At 36.4% G+C, this 23819-nt stretch overlaps 1 protein-coding gene across 1 annotated transcript in view; it reads left to right on the top strand.

Moving 5' to 3' along the window:
* LOC111054012 (nucleolar complex protein 4 homolog B) overlaps positions 1 to 23819 on the top strand; it is a 67529-nt gene that overhangs the window by 26194 nt on the left and 17516 nt on the right. Inside the window, exon 7 of the mRNA XM_039432354.1 lies at positions 1921 to 2031. Coding sequence (XP_039288288.1) covers positions 1921 to 2031 — 111 coding nt within the window. The remainder of the gene's footprint in view (positions 1 to 1920; positions 2032 to 23819) is intronic.

The raw sequence follows: 23819 nt of genomic DNA, 5'->3' as shown, positions 1-23819 counted from the left end.
AATAAATAGATTCACCAGCTGCCAATTTCTTTTGAATCAAATCTTTAGGTAAAAACTTGCTTGTCTTCCGTATTGTGCCCGTTAGATAAACATTGTTATCTTTCAGTTCAGCTGCCAGGGGAATTTTTGTATAAAGATTGTCTGTGAATAAATGATATCCTTTGTTCAGTAGCCTTGCCTCAGTAAGGAGTTTTATAACCACTGATTGACCCAGTCCTTCTTAACCATATTGAAAAAACTTTTTACCACTATACAAGGAAACATGTAGCACATATCCTGTTGAACTTTCGCATACCTCAAACTTCTTGATCCCATAGCGAGCTTGTCGTTTATTTGCCATATACTGTAGAAAAACACAACGGTTTCTCATCCCTACAAGTGACTCATCAATACAAATATTCTGCTCAGGAATGTAATGGTCCTTGAATGAATTATTTAGAGCATCTAGGAATGGCCTAATTTTATGCCAAGGATCGAAATTTGGATGATTGTTAGGTAGAGACTGGGATGAATTCACATGCATACATCTACTAATAAGTTCCCATTGACGCAATGACATAACAGATTTGAAAAATGGAATATGTTGCGATGATTTTGTGTCCCAATAAGACTCATGATTTCTTCTAACCGTTAGACCCATATTTATACATAAACCAATAAACTTCTTCATAACTTTAGTGTCAACATCTTCCCATTTTAGTAGCCTACTATGTTTGTGGGTTTTCAAATATTCAGCTTTGCTTATCTTCAAGTTCTTCCAATACATATTTGTTTCAGCAATCAAGCCCTCCCAAACATCTTGTGTGAGAAACAATGAAACATATTCGATTGGTTGAGAATTTCTAGGTGGAATATTTTTGGGGCCTATTCCTCTTGCTCTGAACTCAAAGATTTTAGGATCTTCTGGAGGCTGAATTATATTCCATTGATGATTGGAGTCATTCAATTGATTAGAAGATGAAGTACTGGGAGAATTATTGGTAACAGTTATGCATATTGTGGGCGAAGATGTGTGATTGGAGGTGGTGGGTTCACTAACTGATAAAGAGTTATTGCTTTCTATATTTGTATTGTTTTCTGAGTCACTGTTATCATCAGAATTGTTATCAACAAAAATTGAATTTTCACAAACAGGTGGTTCATAAAGTGGATCATTATTATCAAAATATTCTTCTTCACTCAATTCAAAGTCTGAAGCATCACTGTGATCACTTATTTCATTTAGTTCTTCCAAAGCTCTGTCTATTTCACTGCTACAATCATAAATGTCATTGGAATAGGACATAATGATTTTTGCCCAAACAATCACTATTATCATCAGGTAATAAAATATTAACGTAGACTTAATATTTGTGGATACTTCACTCAAAATAATAAACTGAGAAATACACTAAACTGCCCGATATAAATGCATAAACGATATACAATAACAAACCGTCAACAATTGTGAACTTAACCTCTAAACGTTCAGACTTGACTTGTATATATGCTACTATATGCCAAGATTTTCTTCTTTTATAATATGGATGATTTTATTTCACATAAATTCTTTTATATTTTTTAATTTCAACCTAGTTTCAATAAATTTTATTATTCATTTATCCATTGTGATTTTTTTGTTTAGCTTAGTTCAAATCAATTTTACTATCTATTTATTCATATTATAGGCCTAGTGATTTCATTTGTTGTCTATGGAACTCTTCTCCGCACGTAGACGACTGGTCTTTGTAGATTTCATGTAATTGACTTAAATTATTTTCTAGGTAAGAGATAAATGTTATTGGAAGGAATAAACAATTATTTGATTTGAATTGAAGATCCATTCCCAGCGTCACTGATCATGCTTCTTTTACTATTTTACAACAATTATTCAAGTAGATCAATTATTGTGTAATAATTCAGTGTTTTCCATTTTTCCAGGGATTATCCAAACATATATGCTAAGCTGTACTCTATGACAACAGCAACTATATTCACAACCAAGTACAAAGCCAGATTCTTCTATCTTCTTGATTTATTCCTCACTTCAACGTAAGTATTCATACATTCTCAGTTTGTTCCATAACTGTAGGGATTAGCCTACTAAAACTTTGAAAGTATTAAAACTGAATTGTATCGTACAGGTAAAGGTGAGATTTCATGTCTGGGATGGCCTAATACTTACTTCATTATTTTATTTTCAATTTTGCCTGATTTTCATCTCATCCCAGACAGGAATAATAATTACTTCAGAGAAATATATTTATTTATTCACAATTGTGACAACGGGTATCTTCAAATATGTCTCCTTTACAATACAAATTGTACAAATACAAATGAAAAAAGTGATGAAATAAGAAGTGGCCGTAGACGAGTGGATTAGATGCTGGCTTTATGATTCAAAGGCCCGGGCAAGATATTTATCTCGGGCCACTCCCGTGTTTCGGATGGACACGTTACCGTCGGTCCCGGCTGTCTAAAAAGCAGTCGTTAGGTAATGTCAGAGGCCCTGAAATCGATCAGTTTCGACCTGAAAACTCTGACACCAGACCTGAGCCAGCCAGGTCACTCGATATTATTATTATTATTGAAAAATATCTTTTGTCTTAATAACTAAGTAGCCGGAGATCAATTTTGATCTCAAGACTAAAATAGTTGCAATTCAGAGCAGAGACTCATTCACTCTTTTCCAGATCAGAGACTTAGAAACTTACGTACAATATTAGTTGTACCAAGGACTGCTGCTTTCTGCATAATTCTCATATGCCAGATCTCCAACTGCAGTTGTTCCATTGCTTGTCGCCATTCTTTTGTGACCAGTCCATTGGCAGACACTACTATAGGGATTATCACCACCTTCCTTAATTTATACATATCTTTCAGTTCAACTGACAGGGGCTGGTATTTTCTTTTTTTTTCGGCAATGGTACTCACAAGATTCTCATCAAGGGGCACTGCCACATCAATTATGTAAGCCTCTTTATTCTTTCTGTCAAACAAGACGATGTCTGGCCTGTTAGCCTCCACTGCTCTGTCAGTTGTCATACAACAATCCCAAAGAAGTCTTCCTTTTTCACCATTCAAGACCATTTCTGGCTTACACTTGTAATAGGGCACCTCACTCGCTATCAACTCATATCTTTTCGCCATTGCCTGATGAACCACTTTGGCCACATTGTTGTGCCGCTGCAAATACTCTGTATTAGCTAGTACAGAGCAGCCACCACAAATATGCTGTATCGATTCTATGGCTTTCCTGCAGAGCCGACAGCTACTATCCACTGTGAGTCCCATAACATATCTTTTGTAAGCTCTAGTGCTGATTACCTGGTCCAGAATGGCAAACATGAAACCTTCAGTCTCACCGAATATTCCACTAGTCTGCAACCATTCAATTGATTCTTTTCTGTCAACACAATCAGAATGAAGTGCTGCAGCAAATCTTCCATGCAGCTCTTTCTGCTTCCACGCTTCCAGCCTCTCTCTTACTGTGCTGGCTATTAGCTGTTGGACTCCATGTGCCAGCTGCAATGGGCTGTACTCCCTGTCTACCAGACAAACGGCCTTTAGCAGACCACTGTTTGCATTCTGGAAGTATTTCCGCAGTCTGTCTTCCTGTTGACGACACATAGTCTCCAGACTCAAGAGGCCTCTTCCACCAACACCTCTAGGCAGGTAGAGCCTCTGGATTGAGCTACGGGGGTGATGAAGTCTATTCTTTATCAAAGTTGTTCTTACCTTTCTGTCAAACTCTTGCAAAGCTGTATCTGTCCACTTGACTATGCCAAATGTATAAATGGCCACAGGGACTGCCCAGGTATTTATAGCAGATATTTTATTCCTAGAGCTAAGCCCTGTTCTGCATACCTTCTCAAGTCTTTGCACAGTCTTCCTTTGAATTTCTCTTCTTATGACAGTATCAGCTCTGCATAAGAGCTGAGCAAGACCCAAATACTTGTATTCATCTGGCCTGCCTAAACTCTGAATAAGCACTTCCTCAGTCAACTGTATAGCTCCATCACCCTCTCCTGATATTTGGCCTCGTTTCACATGCAGCACTTTACACTTTTCCAAACCGAATTCCATACATATTGAATCACTGAAGTTCTTAACAAGCTTGAGCATTATTATTATTATTATTATTATTATTATTGATGAATTCTGATGAGAAAACTGGGTTGTAGGTTCAGTTCTAATTAAGTGGACTGTATAAAAATTGTAATAAATAAAGATGTTAAGAGCTACAATGTGTAACGCTTCATTTATGATGATCAGAACTCCAACATAAATAATTGAAAATGAATTGTAGATTTGTTGAACACACAAGGATATAATAATCCTTGCGGACCGACTCCTCGAGTACGGACCGATAGATGATAAAAATATACACTGAAATTGAAACAGGACCGACTGGTTAAATGCGGACCACAGCTTAAGAACTAGGTGTTGACCGACTGGTTAAATGCGGACCAACGGCGTAACCTACAATGACAGTAAACGGTTGAATGAGAACGAGGATAATTCCAAGTAATTAGCCAATTTAATGAGAGATGTCTTTTTGACAATAATGTGTTTGAAAAAATGGTTTTTCAATTTGAAAATAATTAAGTTGTGATTACAAAGAAACTGCATGAATAGTCATACAGATCAAAAAATACAAGTGAAAACCGGTTAATTCAATCAATAATGATAATTCAAGTAGTTGAATGAAGATGCAAATTCCAATGACAAATATGTAGGTAAAACACAATTGAAGTTTGAAATTCCAATAACAAAACATTGAAAACGAATCATATGATTATAATAATCAGTTGATTATTCAAAATGAATTACAAGATATTTAAAAATTGTACTGAGTCACCTTAAAGACCTGACGCAACAACATGCAAAGTCTCAAAGGGTATTGAAACAGATTCTAAAAATACTAAATTATTTGAGAGATAACTGAAATTAATCAATAGGTGTATCACCTTATATAGGTGAACATAAGATTGTACACAAAGTTGATTGCAACAATACTAAGCAACCAGTTATTCCATAAGAAAGTATCTAATGCTGAAAACATAACCTAACTTGGTAGTTATATTCAAAATGTAAATAATGGAGTGAAAAACACGACGTTAGAAAGAGGGGAATGATCTCTGAATAAGGAACAATGAAACAATTGAATGCAGTGACATTTATACTCATCTGAAACGTATGATGGGGCCAGGCCTTGTCCAGAGTAAGGCACAGGAAAACGAAAGAGTTCCACGATGGATCCGAGACCAGCGACGATGCGGTAACTGGTTGGCAGGAGTCAGACGCACTCCCCAACACCCAAGTACAATGAAGTGGCGAAGAACCAAGATGACGACCCAGGACCGACGTTCTGCGACGTCCTCAATGGAGCATCTAGGTGATGGTATCCTGTCTCGGCGACGCGGACAGAAGAGGTGTGCAACGATTGGCGATACAGGAAAGTTCATACGGAACTGCACTACTAAGTTAGGAACTTAGTTCAATTATAATAAGTCCTAGTGAGTAATTTGAGCCGCATTCAAGGGATGAAGCACGGAAACGAGAAAAGGCACTCACAGCGGAGGCTAACTAGTAGGTATTGGACTCCAGAAGAGACGAACGGTGGCCGTCTGTGGAATTACAAGGAGCGAATTCCCCGAGTGATGAAGAGAAGGACACACGGTGGTTGCCGAAATTGAGCCGGTTCACGGGATGAACACGGGAACGAGAATTGTAACAAGAGTCCAAGAGGAGATCAAGCACACACAAGTTTTGAGTCCAAACCTGAATAAGATGAAATTACTCACTGGAAGTTATTGACGAATTGTTCACATTGAAAAAGTTGCAGGATGAAAAACAATTTTGAGAATAACGATGCACATTATTACTGGATGAAAACATTAAACTAAAACTGGAAGCGTGGCCTTGTGTCATGAACACTAACTCTTTTGTGACGGAGCATAATTACTTGGAGGTTATTTGGATTGGTAAAATTAATTGAAGTTAAGACATAATTAGACACAAAGTGTTGGTGTAAAAATGAAAGAATAGTAATCCATTAAGAAAATACATGAAAAAAATGTGACACCGACGCTGAAAAACTTTCGTCGCTATCTTAGTTGAATAAGTGTGTGGTCTTCTACAACAAGAAACAGGAAGAACACAAAATGTTGGCGCCTCATGCTCGATGAAAGCATAGGAAGGTGACTCGGGACACGAAGCGTCATCTAGGATTAAACAATACAAATGAATAAGAGAGAAAAAATTGAGTGGCAAAAAACAAATACTAATTTTAGGACTCACATAGAAGATAAGTACTTCACAACAAATGTATTAACACCATTTCTAAAAAGACGCTCCAAAAAAAGCTTCTCATGCAGAGCTACCAACCTATACAGCAACAAATTCCTAGCAACAAATGACGTATTATGGTGTTAGCACGAGATATTATGTAGGGTATATATATTTTTGTAATATTATAGATTACAAAGATCTTCAAGATCTTTAGTATGTAATAATCTTCCAGGTTGTCCCCTCAAAGGCCGATTTCAATTCCAAGTACAGTAGAGCTGCATGTGAGTCTATGCATCGTTCAACGACCAAATAGTGCTTCGTTCAGAGCCACGTTCACTCACCGGTCTCATCGTTCACTCACCGATCTGTGGCTTTGAACTCAACCAATATAGAGTTATATATTAAGAGTTGTCACAAGAACAGGATCTCAGCCTTTTTCAATAAACGTGTGTATTTCATAAAGGCCCTCAGAGCAGCCAGACCTTAAAGCACCTATAGCGGTCAGAATCTCCATCAGCAGATATTGAACACACACATTTAAATTTGGGCTCCCAGACGCCTCCGGCTTCCTCTTGCGCCTTTCAGATGCGATTGGCGTATCAGCCTCATATACAGACTGAAAATATGTTGCAAAAATGTTTGAACCATTGAAGAACTCCCCATTCAGCGTCATGGATGACTCAGCAAATGATGTCTTTCTTTTGGAATTTCTAAAATAAATTTAGATTATTCCCTATGCCCGCCTGAATACCCCGGATCTATTTATAGTATGCGACGGAGATCCGTGCTATGAGAGATGGTCGCCAGGTTCTAAAAAGCTCATCATGGGAACGTGAGGTTTTTCTTTTCTGTGAACAACTATTTTTATTTTCAAAAATCACATATCTGTCACGTGTGAACCAGGAAGGATATTTACTATTGCGATTTTTTAATCTTACTTTTGGAATGAATTCATCCAAACAATCATAAAGAATTTTATAGAGTTCGTCCACATCACTATCAAAATCAGCACAGCCGAATAGAGAGTCCAAGCAACAGTCTCTTAGAATACAATACAATCTGAAAAATCTACCTTGCATAGTCATAACGAAATTCTTGTGAGTCATTTATAATAACTTCGGAAGAGGATACAATATATGAGGCCTCAACACATAATGCAGGCTGATGGCCATCCTCAGGGAGGAGGGGATCGTCATTCTTATCTACGCTTATCTACAGGAAAGTTACTTAAAACAAGGTCTAAAGTCCTACAGAGTTCATTCACAACAGAGATGAAAGAATTGACTTCATAAAAAGACATCAAGTTATTCAAAATTATTAATTTAGCTGAGCCCATAGAAAAATCATATTCACAGCAGGTGATTTCTGGTAAGTTAAAATCTCCTTCAATCATAAAATTACCGTTGATTAGATTACAAAGTGACTCAACACATTCAATGTATTGGAGGAAAATATTTGAATTAATGGATGGAGGGAAATTCAAATTTTCAAATTCAAATTCAAATTTATTTATTCAAGTAAGTCACAATACATTCTGGTTTATACACGAATCTACAATAAATTACAGTACAACAGCTAATTATGCAACAAATTTCACATATTATGAGAACTTATTAATTACAATGAAGATTGAATGCAACATTAGAATATTGATAATATAGTATTGTAATGTAACTACATAAATCAGCGGTGTTTCAACAATGAATAAATGATAATTTCAATGAATAAATATACACCCCACTATAAATTATATGTGTTGGGGTATAAGTAATTAGTTGCTTATTGCGTGTTATAATTACTATTTACAAACTTCATTCACTGATATGGGATTAAAGTTATTTTATAATAAAATTAGTAAAAATTTATAATAAAAACAAAATTTTGAAATTAGTAGATAAATATTAATGTTCTATTAAGGATAATAATAAGAAAAGTTACTTTTAGAAAAATGAAAAAAGTAAAGAGAAGAATGAAGAATAAATAGTTTTAATATTTACAGTCTAACTAAATTTTCACAATTTTCCACTCCAATATAAACCAACCAGGAAAATAAACTTTTCTTGAACCTGTGTCTATTGAATTCTTCCCTAATGTAACTTGGTATTGAATTGTAAATTTTTGGACCCAAATATATGTAGTTTTCTTTGCCCAAATGTAGTGTTCATCCTTGGTACTATTGAATGCGTGTTTCTCTGCCTTGTTTGATGGTTATGATCTGCCAGTCTTATGTGTTCGTTGTTTCTCCTCATTCGCGTGATGATAGCCTGGATGTAGAGTTGTCTTACACTCAGTACTTTACTGTCCTTGAAAAGAATGTTCGTGGGGAATTGATTCTCCTTGAAGCCTATTATTTTTAGTATTCGTTTTTGAAGTTTATAGAGAGGTTCAACATGTATAAAATTCGTAGCTCCCCAGATAATTATGACGTATCTTAAAATTGATTGCACTAAAGAGAAATAAACAGTTTGTAATGTCTCATAGTTGAGGATTTTACGGAGTTGATAGAATTTGTAGAGAAGCTTCCTGATCCGGGTAATTGATAGATTAATGTGCTTGTCCCATTTGAATTTGTTGTCCACTATTGTTCCTAAATATTTTATCTCATTGACTTGTTGAATTGAAGGGCAATCACACGGGTTGTTGGTGCTTCCACAGTGATGCAGGATTATTGAAGAATCCGGTGGTCTCGTCCGTTCTGTCAGAGAAAAGGCTAAAAATTCTTTTTTGTTGCATTTACTGTAAGCAAATTCTCTCTTAACCATTCATCGACTTTCATCAATTCTTCCTGTGCCAGATTGAAAACTTCCTCCCAGGTGTTTCCTTCAAATAGTATACACGTATCATCAGCAAAAGCTATTACTCTTCCTCTTATCTTAATTGAACATAGCTCATTTGCATATGCCAAATACAGAATTGGCCCAAGAACTGTTCCTTGGGGAATCCCAAACTTCATCGTTTCCTCTGAACTGAGATGTTCTTCAACTTTGACTTTCTGACGCCGGTCACAGAGGTATGATCTAAACCATTCTAGAGGAACTCCTCTAATTCCCATGGCTTCTAATTTCTTCAGCAGCAAACTGTGATTAACAGTGTCAAAAGCTTTTGCTAGGTCCAGGAACACTGCTGCACATTTTTTGTTATTTTCTAGCTTATCTGTGACAAAATTTGACAATTCTAATACCGCATCTTCTGTACTCCTCCCCTCACGAAAGCCAAATTGATTCCTAGATAGTAAGTTGTTTTTTTCCCTGTAATTCACAAGATGTTTCTTTACCAGTTTTTCCAAAATCTTAGAAATATTGCTTATAAGTGAAATAGGCCTGTTATTGGTGGCATTTGTTTTATCGCCTCCTTTATGTAATGGTCTAACACATGTCTCTTTCATAGCTTTTGGAAAAATTCCTTTTGACAGACTTAAATTAAATATGTGAATTAATGGTTTTACAATTACATTTTTTATCGACTTCAATGTTCTGTTATTGATTCCATCAAGTCCTGGAGCACTGTCATTTCACAAACTACTAATAGTTTCATCTTCAGTTACTGACTGGGTGAAAGTAGATGGAGTGTAGAGTTCTTGTAACAGGTTTATATTGGGATATGATTTGGTCTAGTGGTTTTCTCAAGGAATCTATTATTGTCTCCGCCATTTCTTCACCTACATTTGTGAAAAAGTTATTCATGTGGTTGAGCACAGTTTCTGGATTTTCCTTTAGATTGAAAATCCTATCATCTATTTTAATAGCATTCAATTTCATTTTTGTTTTTGATTTAGAGTCAGTAGCATCTTTGATTACTTTCCCATTTTTTTATTATCCTTTCCAGCTTCATACAATTTCTCTCTATAGTATTGGTCCTTTGTTTCATGAATTAAAGCTGTGAGTGTATTCCTATACCGACGATAGAAGTTGGTTAAGTTAATGTTGTTTGGGTCTTCCTTTCTTCTTTTGTTGAGTAGATTTCTGGTTCTTATTGCTGCTACTATACCTCTGGTGATCCATGGTTTGATGGGTTTGTACTTCTTCTGCCGCCGATGCTGCTTGATATTATTTTGTATATGTTGTCTCAGAGTTGATAAGAAGGTGTCATAAGATGTATCTGGATTATTATCTTTTAAAACATGAATCCACTCCTCATTCAGTAGTTCATTCTTCAAGCTATTAATGTCTATTTTCTCGTTTATTTCATGTGTTCCAGTTTCATTTGCACTATTTCTCGAAATATGTTGCACTCTTAGAATTGTGGTGAAGTGGTCAGTTATTGTTGATTCATAAATGATTGGAAAAAGATTATCTCTGGAGTTGGTAGCAATGTGATCTATGCAAGAAGCAGTTTCTGCTGTAGTTCTGGTTGCTTGCTTAATGCACAGCTACCGAATATGTAGGACATTTGCCTGGTTAATCCGTAGCTCAACACATTGTACATTTATACTATCTTTAACATAAACAACTACACCATCATTTTGTAATGGGTTGTTTATGGTGGAAAATACATCATATCCTCGAATGGACTGGAGTACAAATTCAGTTCTAATCCAGCATTCGGTTAGAATAATAACATCAAAAGAAAAATTAATGTCGCACAATTGAATCATCAGCTCATCAAAATTTCTTCTGATACTCCTTATATTGAGACAGAAGATGCTCAAATCACAAGAACTCAATGCTGCACAAAGTTGTTGACTGGTGTTGATCACTTCATCATTTATTTCTTCAAAATAATCAAGATCCTCGAAGCTGAGCAAATTTGATAAGTTGTTATTACTCATTATTTAAACTCTCATTAATCCTTTCCATGTCTCTTTCATTCCAGCTTAAGAGAAACTCTCCACTAACATCCTTTAGTTTTCGAATTAGAGTCAGCACTAAATCTTATTGCCCTGTTGTGATATATCTGAAGGCTTGTGTGTGTCTGCTCATTGCTACTATTACATGTTGTGTGCTGTTATATGTTCCAAGTTGTTTTTTATTGTTCCTTATCAGAACTACATTCTTGTGAGTTGAGCCCTGTGCTTCATGAATTGTATGGACTTTAATTGAAGGGTGAAGTTTCGATTGCAGCTCTTCTAGCACTGTTTTCTTCTCGAGCTGAGTGAATGTAAGAATCAGAGTGTTGGGTTCAAGTGGTCCAAGTTCTCCATTTGTTATTGAAGGTCTGACGGATAACAGGACTTCATTTTTCGTACCAATGTCCTGGTAGTAGCTGGAAAGGATGTAGCAGACACCTTCTAGTTACTGATTGATGGATTCTCTTCTCACAGAGAGATGAAATGTGTGACCATTCAGCTGTTAATTTACTTCTCTGTAATGTATTTGGTTTGAATCTCCTAGCAGAATAATCTCAGAAGCACCAGCGAGAGATGAGACAAATCCCACGAAACCTGCATGCATTAATACTGGTTCATCTATGAATACACGTTTCTACTGCTTTTTTGATCCGTTTATTATAAAAGATGAAACTGTTCTATAATCCTGTTTAATTATTCTTTCATATTTATTTTTGTGAATTCTATTCACCTCTTGCCTAATTTCATTTATTCCAGCTCTTGTCTGATACAAAATGAGATCTTTACCTGGTGTATGTTGCTGAAGGAGATACAGTGAGTTTTACCACACCCTGGAACTCCATCCATCCAAGTTATTTTTGGCATCTTACAATTTGTGATGTCAACTTTTAGAATATTCTTCAGTAGCTCAGCATTCAGCATGATTTTGGTGTCTCTACTGACTAGAATATACTTTTCCTCAGTTAAGAATGACTTTGTTGTTTCATTGTAGGGTACGTATTTTCCTTCATTTTCAAAACAGAAGCCCATTCGATATGTAGTGGATGTCGGCCACAGGAAAGTCTTAAGTCGATTGTCGTAGATGTTCATCTCGTTTCGCCTTACCTCTTGAATACATGCTGCTGAAGAAGAGATATTACTACTCGGTGATGATAGTGCTCCCCTATATAAATCCGCATTCAGAACATCATACTGTTGAATAAAGTTCCTGAGTTAGACTGTTCAAATAAGGATAGAGAATAGAATCATACGGTAGGTATTCTTTTGGACAATCTTCAGAGCCATCGTTTTCATGTGGTATATCCAAAAAATTTAGATTGTTTATTCCTCTGTAATAGAATACATAATTCAGGTTTTTAGTTTTAATTACTAGACTTAAAATGTCCAAGCATGTAAATTCGGAGTCAATATCAAAAGAATCTATTCCAATCGTAATGTTGTATTTATTTATCGATGCATATTCGTCTATTACAAGAGGTCACGGATACCTAATTGAGCCTCATTGTTATTATTTTGCGCTAATATCAATGTCAATGAATTTTTAACAAGTTGAAAACGAATTGAGCTATTATTTACGTTCCGTAAATAAACAGTAGGTAAGCTATTGTATTCATCTTGACTCAGCGTTTTCTTCTTGATTAAATGTGCAAGTCCTTCTGAAATAGCCTACGTAAACTATTTTTATTCCAGCGAGCTAATGATAAATTAAAATCTGAATATTGACCAAAGCTGAAAATCAAAGACGTCCTACTTTTCGCTGACTGTTTTATTAATTCTGTTTTTTTAATAGATGATAGGAAATCTTGAATATCTATTTTTATATTTGATGCTGTGAATTTATTTGATGATTTTGAGCTGGAAATTCTATTTTTAATCTTTTTAAGCACTTCCATAATTTGCTCGATCAATTGATTGTTGCAATGCTTTCACATAGCTGGGACACTTTAGATAGTTTACTTTGTGGTCTGAGGGCTTATCAGCTCTTCTGCAGTTAAAACATACTGGAGGTTTATCGATTGAAGGGCAAGTTTTGATGTTGTGTCCTGTGATGGAGCAATGACCACAGATGTCTTCTTCTTTTTTACAATGTTTTGTGATGTGCCCATAGACTTGACATTTATAGCACCTTTGCACTGCATGGTAATCATTAACTCTACATGATGTCTTATCTATAAATATTTTTTTCTTATTAATTATTGCTTTCCTAATTTCGGGTTCACATTCTACTACCCAATGCACGGAATCCTTGTTTTGCGGCCCTAATTTGAATGATGGCTTGCAACCTTCTTCAAATTTTTGTTCTTCTATCCCTGAATTGACAAAATTTTTGTTATATATTTCTTCAGTTACCTCTTTGTTAGTGAGATCAGATGGAACATCATAAACAATTATCCTGGGTTTTTTATTTTGGGGCTCAGTTATCTTGATTTGATCATTATTTACAGCTTTATTCTTCAATAATTTCTTTTAGTCCTCTAGAGAATCCAGAACAATGAGTAAACCTCCTCCTCTAACGGGTACTGTCTTTTTTATTTTAATGTTATCCTTTCTCGCGATTTTGTTTTTCAGTGTTCCTTTTATTTTTTCACTGTCTTGTTTTTCATTACCGGTGGAATTTGAGGATTTAATTAAGACTACCTGTTCTTTTGGAAGGATTTTCCTGACTTGATTATTGGACTGGGGATCGCTTGAAATGGCTTTTTTCGGTAGTTGTATCATGTCTGCGTAAGTAATAGGCCTGTCTTTATTTTTAATTTCCTGAACAGATTTGCTTATGTCCTGTAATGAGTCGTGAATTTTCGGATGCCCTAAATAATCACTTATTTGGCTAATAGTAACTGCTCTCGTTTCTACTTTCACGATTACCAATGCTAATTTCTGAACTAATTCTAAGAAAGCATCATATTCGGCTCTGGAAACCTTGTTTTTTTTTAAATTCTGTCTATTTTGTCTGTTTATGTCTATAAATTCTGTCTGTTTATTTTTTAAATAAACGGCGTTAATATGACATTCAGTAGCACCTAACTTTACTTTGATTGCAACAGTCATAATCAACAAAAATTCTAAAAAGTTCATCGAATAACACTGCCTGTGTTATTCGATAATGTTACAGGCATCATGATGCCTGTTATACCTCTTAACCGCTATCAGCACCCCACCTCCCCTTAGACGGCTATCACCCCCACCCCTGTCACTACGGAAAACAGAATAGCGATTATCGAAAAGTTCAGAGCTTTCTTTACTGCTGTATAACCAAGTCTCAGTTAACACAATAATATCATAATTGTTACTCAGTAACGATGTGTAAAAATGCAATGTTAAGAGAAAGAAAAATGAATGAAAAGCAATAATTTGACTGATATCAATTAAATAATATCTGTAAATGGTAAAATCACTTCTAGCTGCAAAAAATCAATAATACGGACAAAAATAATAATAATTGAAATCAGAATATGCCTCGTTATCTTCTTCTTCTTTCTCTCTGCCCCGCTTGTGCCTCACAGCGTCGGGGTAGCCTCGGACCACCGCCTCCAGTTGTCCCGATCCACAGCCAGCCTCCGCATCTGCCCCACCGTCTTTCCTCTCTCCTCTCCCAATCTTCTTATGTGCTCTTCATACGAGTACCTGGGCCGTCCTCTCTTCCTCCTACCACTCACAACCACATTTGCATATTGTTTGGCTTTCCGTTCATCATCCATACTCTGTATATGACCCCACTATCCTAATTGTCTCTTATCTATAACTTCTTTTATATCCTTCTTTCCAATTTCCTCCCTGATCCGTTCACTTCTTATTCTATCTCTCAACGTTCTTCCCGCCGTTCTTCTGTGGCACTTCATTGCAACTGCCCTAATTCTGCTCATTTGCTGTGATTTTAAGGGCCAACTTTCCACTCCTTATAAAACTATAGGCTCTATGATGCTTTTGTATACTCTATTCTTCACTGTAGTACTCACTTCTTTCTTTCCAAAAATACATTCTCTTGTATCATAGAAAGCCCGACTAGCTTTAGAGATTCTATTTCTTATTTCTTTATCCAATTTTCCATCTTCATTTATGACTGTTCCCAGATACTCATATGATTCCATCGGTTCCATCCGATGCCCCTCCACTTCAATCACCACTCTTTCTCCCTAATTTCCATTTACCACCATCACTTTACTCTTATTTACATTCAATTCCATTCCTTTCCTCTTTATTCCCTCATTCCACTCAGTTACAGCTTCTTTTAATTTTCTTTCTGAGTCTGCATTCAGCACTATGTCATCAGCAAACAACATGGCTTGAACCAATATTGGCCTCAAGTTCCAACGACCCACCATTGTTCTTTCTGTCCTCCGCTTGCAAATCTTATGTATTTCGTCCATTATGACAGTAAAAAGTAGTGGACTCAAGCTGTCGCCTTGCTTTATTCCCTTTTTCATTTGCAAAGGTCTTGAAACGTGTCCGCAAACTCTAACCACTGCAAATACCTCATTGTATACAGTTTTTAAGAGGAATTTAAGAGGAACATTTTTCGCAGCCAGTGCTTCCCATACTACTTCTTTTAGCACAGTATCGAATGCTGCTCGGATATCCAAGAATGCAAGGTAAACCTGTTTTCCTTTCTCTATGAATTTTGAACATATGGATCTTAATGAGAAAACATGATCCTGACTCTGTCTGCCAGGTCTAAAGGCACATTGTTCTTCCTCAATCTGTTCCTCTACCACATTCCGAAGTCTCTTCTCTAAAATGCGTGTATACACTTTAAGTACTACTGATGACAGGCACACTGTTCTGTAGTTCTCGCAGTCGGAGGAGCTACCTTTTTTGTGCAGTGGAATTATTACATTTTGTTTCCATTCTTCTGGAATCTCTTCTTGGTCCCATACCTGCTGTATCAATCTAGTGAGGCTATTCAAGAGATTTTCACCCCCTTTCTTCAGGTACTCAGCTTGAATATCATCGATACCTGCTGCTTTTCCATTTTTTAATCTTTGAATGGCATCTTCCACTTCATCCTCTGTTATTTCCGCATTCATTTGGTCCTCTTCATTTCCATCATCATTCACATCGATATTCATTTCTTGATCATGCCCATCCTGATTAAACTTGCCCTCAAAGAATTTTCTCCAAGTTTCCAGTGCATCTTGAGTGGATGACATCATCTTTCCATCCTCATCCTTAACAGATCTTGCCTGTTTTCCAAACTTTCCTCGTAGACTCTTGTAAACTGTCCAGAATTTCTTAACATCAGATCTGTAATTTTCGTTTATTTCATTTCCAAACTCCTCCCAGGCCTTGCTCTTTGATTCCTTCACAGCCCTTTTAGCGTCACCTCGTTATCTACCTAACAGTATTTCCAGATAAGCGAGATATGATCCCTACAAGACCATTATATTATCACGGAAAACGCTTTCTCACTCTGCTTGAAGAACAGATAAATCATTTTCTCATAAATCAGCCTATTACAGATTCCATCCATTCATCAGCAGCACAATTGAACGAGCGTTAACTAATTCTTAAGCTGCGTTTACCCCAGAATTATTAACAAAATGTTAATCCCTATAGATTCTATCAGATTGAACGGAACTTGACAAACACATATGTTCATCATTACGTTATTAACATTTTGCTAATAACGTTGGTGTAAACCCAGCTTTACTTTTGACTCAAGGCCAAAGTCATTATCCGTCTGTGGGTTTGTTTGTATGTTCTACAATAACTTTTGAAAGAATTGATCAATCAGCTTCAAATTTTGAACACGTACTCTTTAAACCTTTTTACAGGTCAAGTTTGTTGATCAACAAAATTGACTTACTCCTTCGTCCTTTTTCAGGATATAAAAATAACATTGAAAGTACCCAAGAAAAAAATTTGAAAGACAATATTTGAAAACAGAATTTCAAGAGAAAATAAATGGTAAATGGAAAATCGCCCAACAATATAGCAAACGGTTTCAAAGATATTAACATTTGTGATTTAGCATCAAGTCAGCTGGAATTAATTGCATGCTATTTCTATAATTTTTCCATCCATTTAAAAATGCTGATGCTAACTTTTTATTATTATGTTGTACTAGCTGGCCCGGCGAACTTCGTACCGCCAAATAGTTAATGCATCTCATAACAAACTTTAGCTGGATACACACCTGAGGAGGCGCGATGCGGCATTTTGCATCCAGGTGCTTCTTGCTGATTGGTTTGAATGAAAGAACTGACACTCACTGAATCGGACACACTGAATGGTGAGAGCGGTGTGATAAGGCAATCTCCATAAGATCAACACTTTGTATCACCAAGCCGCGCCTCCTTAGGTGTGCTTAGTCTTAGCTTAATCTGATGCACTATATTTCTATGAAAATTATCCAACAATCAGTATTTAATATCTCAATATGGACTTCCTATGTGCTTAATTAGTTGTACAGCAGTTTGTATTTTTAGTTATAGTTGAATGCAGCTTGCTGGGAAATTGAATGGCATATCTCCTTGCTGCTGATTTTCCCGTGCATATTCTAAATCTGCAGCATTTCGAGTTTTACGACCCAATTTTGGACGTCGTTCGCACCGCGGCATTATTATTAGAATTGAAATTCTGTGAATCAGTAGAAAGAAAAAAATAGAAAAATAGATCAACCGACGGCTGTTGGATGACGCAATGATTATAACAGCTGATTTCTATTTCTGTGTGTGGCCAGCTCACAAATCTTCTTCCATAAGGATTACATGTCAACTTTGAAGGACTGTAGGAAATATTCTTGAAGTCTGATCATAAATTTGGTAGGCCATAAACCTGCTCCTGAAAACAACAAACACATCTAAACAAAAATCATCAAATTCGGTGCACACATAAAAAATTTATTGAATGTCAAAATTTGAGGCTCGATTTTTATTTATATAGATGTACAATAATGTTATTATTGGGAGTTGATCACACAGACTGACACATGATTTCAGCTGACTCGTATACAACATATTTAATTTTCAACTTTTACATTAACCCGCTTCCAACGTGTGTCTCTGTCTGTCTGTTATATTTATACGTAATGGGCGATGTAAGTGTGACGTAAGCCGTTGCTACGACGCCATTTTAGTCTCTAAACAAACTGTTGCTATGAAGAGAGAGCGTGTTATTCCTATGAGTCTAAAAGATCACCTTACATTTACGAGTATATCAATGAAATAATCGATTTCTAAAAGTAGAGAATATTTTTTTCAAGTTCTACACACTCAAATCATCAATTTCCAGTATTTATATAGATCAAATAATATTTTTTGGACAGCCAAAGCAGAGTCTCACGAAGTAGTGCATAGTACTATGTCTGTAGGCTGCTATGGTAAGCCTAGTTGAAGAGAAAGTTAAAGTGCCACATGAATTCTTACCTGAAATTTGTAACTATATTTTTTCAATATAAATTTACTTCCACAGCATATGCTGGAAGTTTTACAGCTTGCTATTTCTCATTAAAAATGTTTATTTGGAAATGTATACAGTCTGATTTCGATCACAAATGAAAATGGTTTGAAACAAACGAACATTTGCTTTGTTCCTGACTGTAAACATTACAGTGAAAAGGCAGGCTACATGCCATTTTTATAGATTTCCTGAAAATCCGAAGGCCTAGCTGGTTGGCCTCTATAAGTTCTGTACCACATTTTTAGGTTATGTTATTGTTAATAAAAATAAACTAAATCAAAATCAAATCTTTATTATATTAAAGCCACATAGACAAAAAATTCACAGCCAATACGTCTGATTGTCACCGAGAACCAACCTCGAAATCAATTAGGGAACGTACTGGCTATGGGAAAACCTCCAAATCACGAAAATCGAGACCCCCAAATTTTTGCGACATTTGAAATCAGCATCCAACAGAAAATTCGATAAAAGCTTTTTTGTTCAGCCCCCGGAGATAAGCCTATAGCCATAGTTGAATTTAAACGGGAAATTGAGTTTTCATCGAAAATTTGAAGTTTTCCCAAATACGAAAAATTCCCAGCCAAAACTATAAGATCGCTGTGAAAACTGAATACCAAATCTGTTGCATACTACACTGGAGGCTACGGGAAAACCTCCAGACCTTCCAAATTTTGCCCCCCGCCACCCCTGTGCTCCCCCAAACATTTGGGACAAATTTAAATTTATTTCCCACAAAAAATTTATAAGAAGCTTTTTTGTTCAGCTCGCCAAGTTAAGTGTAAAGTCAAAGCTAAATTTGACTTTAGATTCATCCAGATTCATATGGTGACCCGGAAAATTGAGTTTTCATCGAAAATTTGGAGTTTTCCCAAATACCAAAAATTCTCAGCCAAAACTATGAGTTCGCTGTGAAAACTGAACACCAAATCTGTTGCATACTACACTGGAGGCTACGGGAAAACCTCCAGAACTTTCAATTTTTTTCCCCCGGAACCCCCAGCCAACCTCAAATATTTGGGACACATTTAAATATTTTCCCTACAAAAATTTATAAGAAGCTTTTTTGTTCAGCTCGCCAAGTTAAGTGTAAAGCCAAAGCTAAATTTCATCCAGATTCATATGGCGACCCGGAAAATTGAGTTTTCATCGAAAATTTGGAGTTTTCCCAAATACCAAAAATTCTCAGCCAAAACTATGAGTTCGCTGTGAAAACTGAACACCAAATCTGTTGCATACTACACTGGAGGCTACGGGAAAACCTCCAGAACTTTAAATTTTTTTCCCCCGGAACCCCCAGCCAACCTCAAATATTTGGGACAGATTTAAATATGTTCCCTACAAAAAATTTATAAGAAGCTTTTTTGTTCAGCTCGCCAAGTTAAGTGTAAAGCCAAAGCTAAATTTCATCCAAATTCATATGGCGTCCTGGAACTTTTTTCGGGACCAAGTTTCGCGTATTTCGTCACATATCTTAAAAATATTACTGTAGTTAACGGTCTGGAAACGGTTTTATTCAATTTTTCAGTTCATTTTACATAAAGTATGCTGAATGTAACATCTTAATTAACAGCCAACAAATACCCGTAGGGTAGGGGAACTGAAATTCAGACGAAACTTTTCACTCTGTAGGCTATTTAACCAAGCATTTTCGGACCTATGTTAATTAGAACTTTTTTTCTTCTTTTTATGTGAGGAATCACCCTCCCTGGCTTATGGGCACCGTTTTTCAGAATATTCTGTATAATCTCAGTTGAAATATTGATACTGTACAGTTTTGTGATTTATGAAACTAGAATAAGTGAAAAAACATAGCAGTGGCAAAAGACAGACTTTTCAAAGAAAGTTATCATCATTATTATAACTCATCTGCACTTTTGTTACTTTAGTATGGTACGGTAAATAAACAATTGCTAAAGTTTTATCAGAACAATTTGAGTTACTCTAGTTTCGGTTGTTACACCATATTTTAATAGCTAGTGAAATTTTAGGCACTACTCACACTACCGCGACTCACATCGTACGACTCCAGTCGCTAGTACTACCAGTTTTCAGACCTTTCAACTTGACTTACTTGAAATTGTGTAATAATTCTAATTACATGAAATTTTACTACATTTTAAACAAATTTCAACGTGTTCACGTTCATATTCACGCTATTTCACTTCAAACTGAAAAATTCAAAAGGTCCAAAATACTGGTACTAGCGACTGGAGTCGTATGATTTGGGCTGCGGTAGTCTGAGTACAGCATTAGAGTTTACTAGAGATTGATAATAGAAATAGTGTAACGACAACCGAAACTAGTATTTCAACTTATTTAAATAACAAATATTAGTGCGTCTTTGACAAATTCAGAGTAGTTTTCATTTGATAAGCATTTGTAAATCTTTGCGTAAATTTATGTGATTGATGATAGATAAACTTTCTATAGTGCATAATCATATTAAGTCACTTGTACCTTCTTCATCCATTATAATTATATTGCCCGTTATGTACATCCAAAATGGTGGGTATAGTAGAACGTTTATTCACATCTATCTGCTTCATTCATTGTTTTTTACAAATATTTCAATGCTCTTATTCAAGGAAGATTTTGATCAACAATGACCATCAAAATAACATATTCTAGATACATTTCATGTGTTGCAGTGTATAAAGTGTATTCAGTCCATAGTAGCATAACTTCTATTGTATTCTGCCTATTGAAGTTGATTTTTTTTTTCACCTGATAGTCTATTGATTTCCAGTCTAGACTATTTGTATCAGTGGATTTTCACTGATTACTAATGTCTATTGAAAGCTACATCATATATTCGAAGTTGCAATACTTTTCATGATACGGTTATTTTCATTGACATGTAAAATGAAACATAGGCTATTTATCACAGTCATGGCTTAATCTAAAGCTGATTATATTGTGAATACATATCTAAGTATTAGGTACTCAATTTTCATTTCATAATGTTACTGATGCCTAGCAAGGACATGGCGACGGATGATATTTATTAAAAGAAATTGGGGAAGGCAGTGGAATTGGGTTTCTGCCACAAACGTTTTGACATGGAGGAGGTCCACAAATATTGTTCTGAGGACAAGGTAACGTGTTCACACATATCGAACAGTCTTCATCACAGTTATTGCCGAGGGTAACGTGTTGCGTGGGCAGTTGGAAAGGCAACCCATCAATAGCCGGGTAACAACCGTAGGTCTCAAAGTATTTCTCGCAGAACTCCTTGTTGAAGATGATGTTCTGGATGATTGCTGGTCCTTTTTCTACGATGATTTTCTGTACCGATGCCTGAGGATCGCAGCTGCTTTCCAGGGTTGATTCAAAGCAGGGCGGTTGGCAGTTTGGGGTCGGATGTGAACAGGGCTGTGGGGGTGGGCAAGGTGGTGGGCATGCCTGTGGACAGGTCAAGCGTGGGCATGGTGGTGGTTGTGGGTGCGGCAGTATTGGTGGTCTGAAACATGGGTTACAGTCCATCCGCTGTGGTGGACATGGACACCACGGTTGCTGCAAGTACCGTGCTGGTGCACAGAATGGTTGTGGCTGTGGGTAGAATTGTGGGCAGGGGCGTGGACAATATTGTGGGCACATGTTGTATCCATACTCCTCGTCGTCGTCATCGTTGTGCTTCTTTGACTTTTTCGATTTCTTGAATTTGGGCATTTTGAACTCCTTTTTTGAGGATCTCTCGCCACCGTGGCCCTGGCATGAGTTGCATGACGACCACTCTTCGTCATCGTAGCACGATTGCTGGCAGCTGAAGTCATGATGTCGTTTCTTGCATTCGGTGTCCTCAACCAGAAACTGCAACCAAATAGAGGCAAATCATAAGAATATCATCGAAATAATAGAATAATAATGATCATCGTCATATTGGAGAAGACTTTTGAGTAGTTTGCAAGTTGATTGAATAAAGATTGTGAAATTAAGTTGAAAGAAGGGTACTCTGGTTTCCAATTTTTATGTAAATAAGCTACAAGTAGCCCTTTTACCAAGAAAGTGAATGACTGTGTAAGATGGGGTATGACACCAAGCCAATACGAACTTGAGCGACCTCAAAGATGGAGTATTTTGATAGTGTGTAAAGGGTTCGATGTCAAACGAGGCAAACGACAGAAGAGTCCTGCGACAGTCGAGACCAGCGACGAAAGAGACATGCGACATTCGAGGCCAGCGACGGTAGAGGACTCCTGAAAAAGAGGCCTCAAATGTCGCCTGCGTTAGGCGACAGTTGAGACCTCTCTAATTTTTGTACAGCCCCGACAGTCGAGACCTGCGACGGTAGAGGACTCCTGAAAAAGAGCCTCAAATGTCGCCTGCGTTAGGCGACAGTTGAGGCCTCTCTAATTTTCGTACAGCCCCGACAGTCGAGACCTGCGACCGTAGAGGACTCCTGAAAAAGAGGCCTCAACTGTCGCCTGCGCTAGGCTCTCCAGAATGACAGATAGCACCAAAAGAATTATCATTTAATTAGTATGGATTTACCAGCAATTAAATAATATATTATATCCCATTATTCCTTCCATATTATGAATAAGTATTGCAACTTTACAACTGTAAATAGTTGCTTCTGACAAAATTGGCTTGCCCTCAAGCCATAAAATAAATGAATATGAAAAGGATTACAAACATAAACAAAACATGGGAAATGAAACAAACATAAACAAAACACACAAGATGAAACGAACGTGAACAAAACACAACACTGCATTTCACGCAACACTGCTTGATAAGACATTCTTTGGCTGTTGGGGTACTTTGAATTGCTTTTTCATTAATAATTTTCTTCTCTTTGTTGAGTATGCATCAACTCATACATATTCGTCATTCTATAATTATTCTTATTAATTTCACTTTTTCCAATACTAGCCAATATTTCTTTTTCATTTCTTTCGAAATGCATACCTTGACTTTCTTCCATTTCCACATCTTTCTCATCTCTCCTCATTTTTTGTACATTCTCATTCCGTTCTCCAAGTTTTTCATTAATTTCATAACTTGATTCAATTCCATTTTCCTCTCCACTATTCCATCATTACCCTCCTCCTTCCTCTTTTCACCATTTCCAATGTGCAGATGACTGTGGGGTACAGATTTTAAACTGACATAACCATTAATACTTTCAAGTTTTTGATCATCAATTTTCAATAATTCTCCACTGTAATGATTTGACAAGTTATCATTACAAGGAATCAGATCAAATGCTTGTAAAATTTTAGATTGATTTCGGTATTCCAATCTAGGTTTTGAAAAATGTTCCAACTTACCATGGTTAGAAATTAACTCCGCGTCAAGACTAACTTCTTGATTGTGATTATAGTTACCACAAACTCTGTTTCGAATTCTATGAAAC

Source organism: Nilaparvata lugens, chromosome 7, assembly GCF_014356525.2.
Source record: "Nilaparvata lugens isolate BPH chromosome 7, ASM1435652v1, whole genome shotgun sequence".
NCBI classification, from domain to species: Eukaryota; Metazoa; Arthropoda; class Insecta; order Hemiptera; family Delphacidae; genus Nilaparvata; species Nilaparvata lugens.
This window is presented reverse-complemented; position numbering and strand designations above follow the sequence as displayed.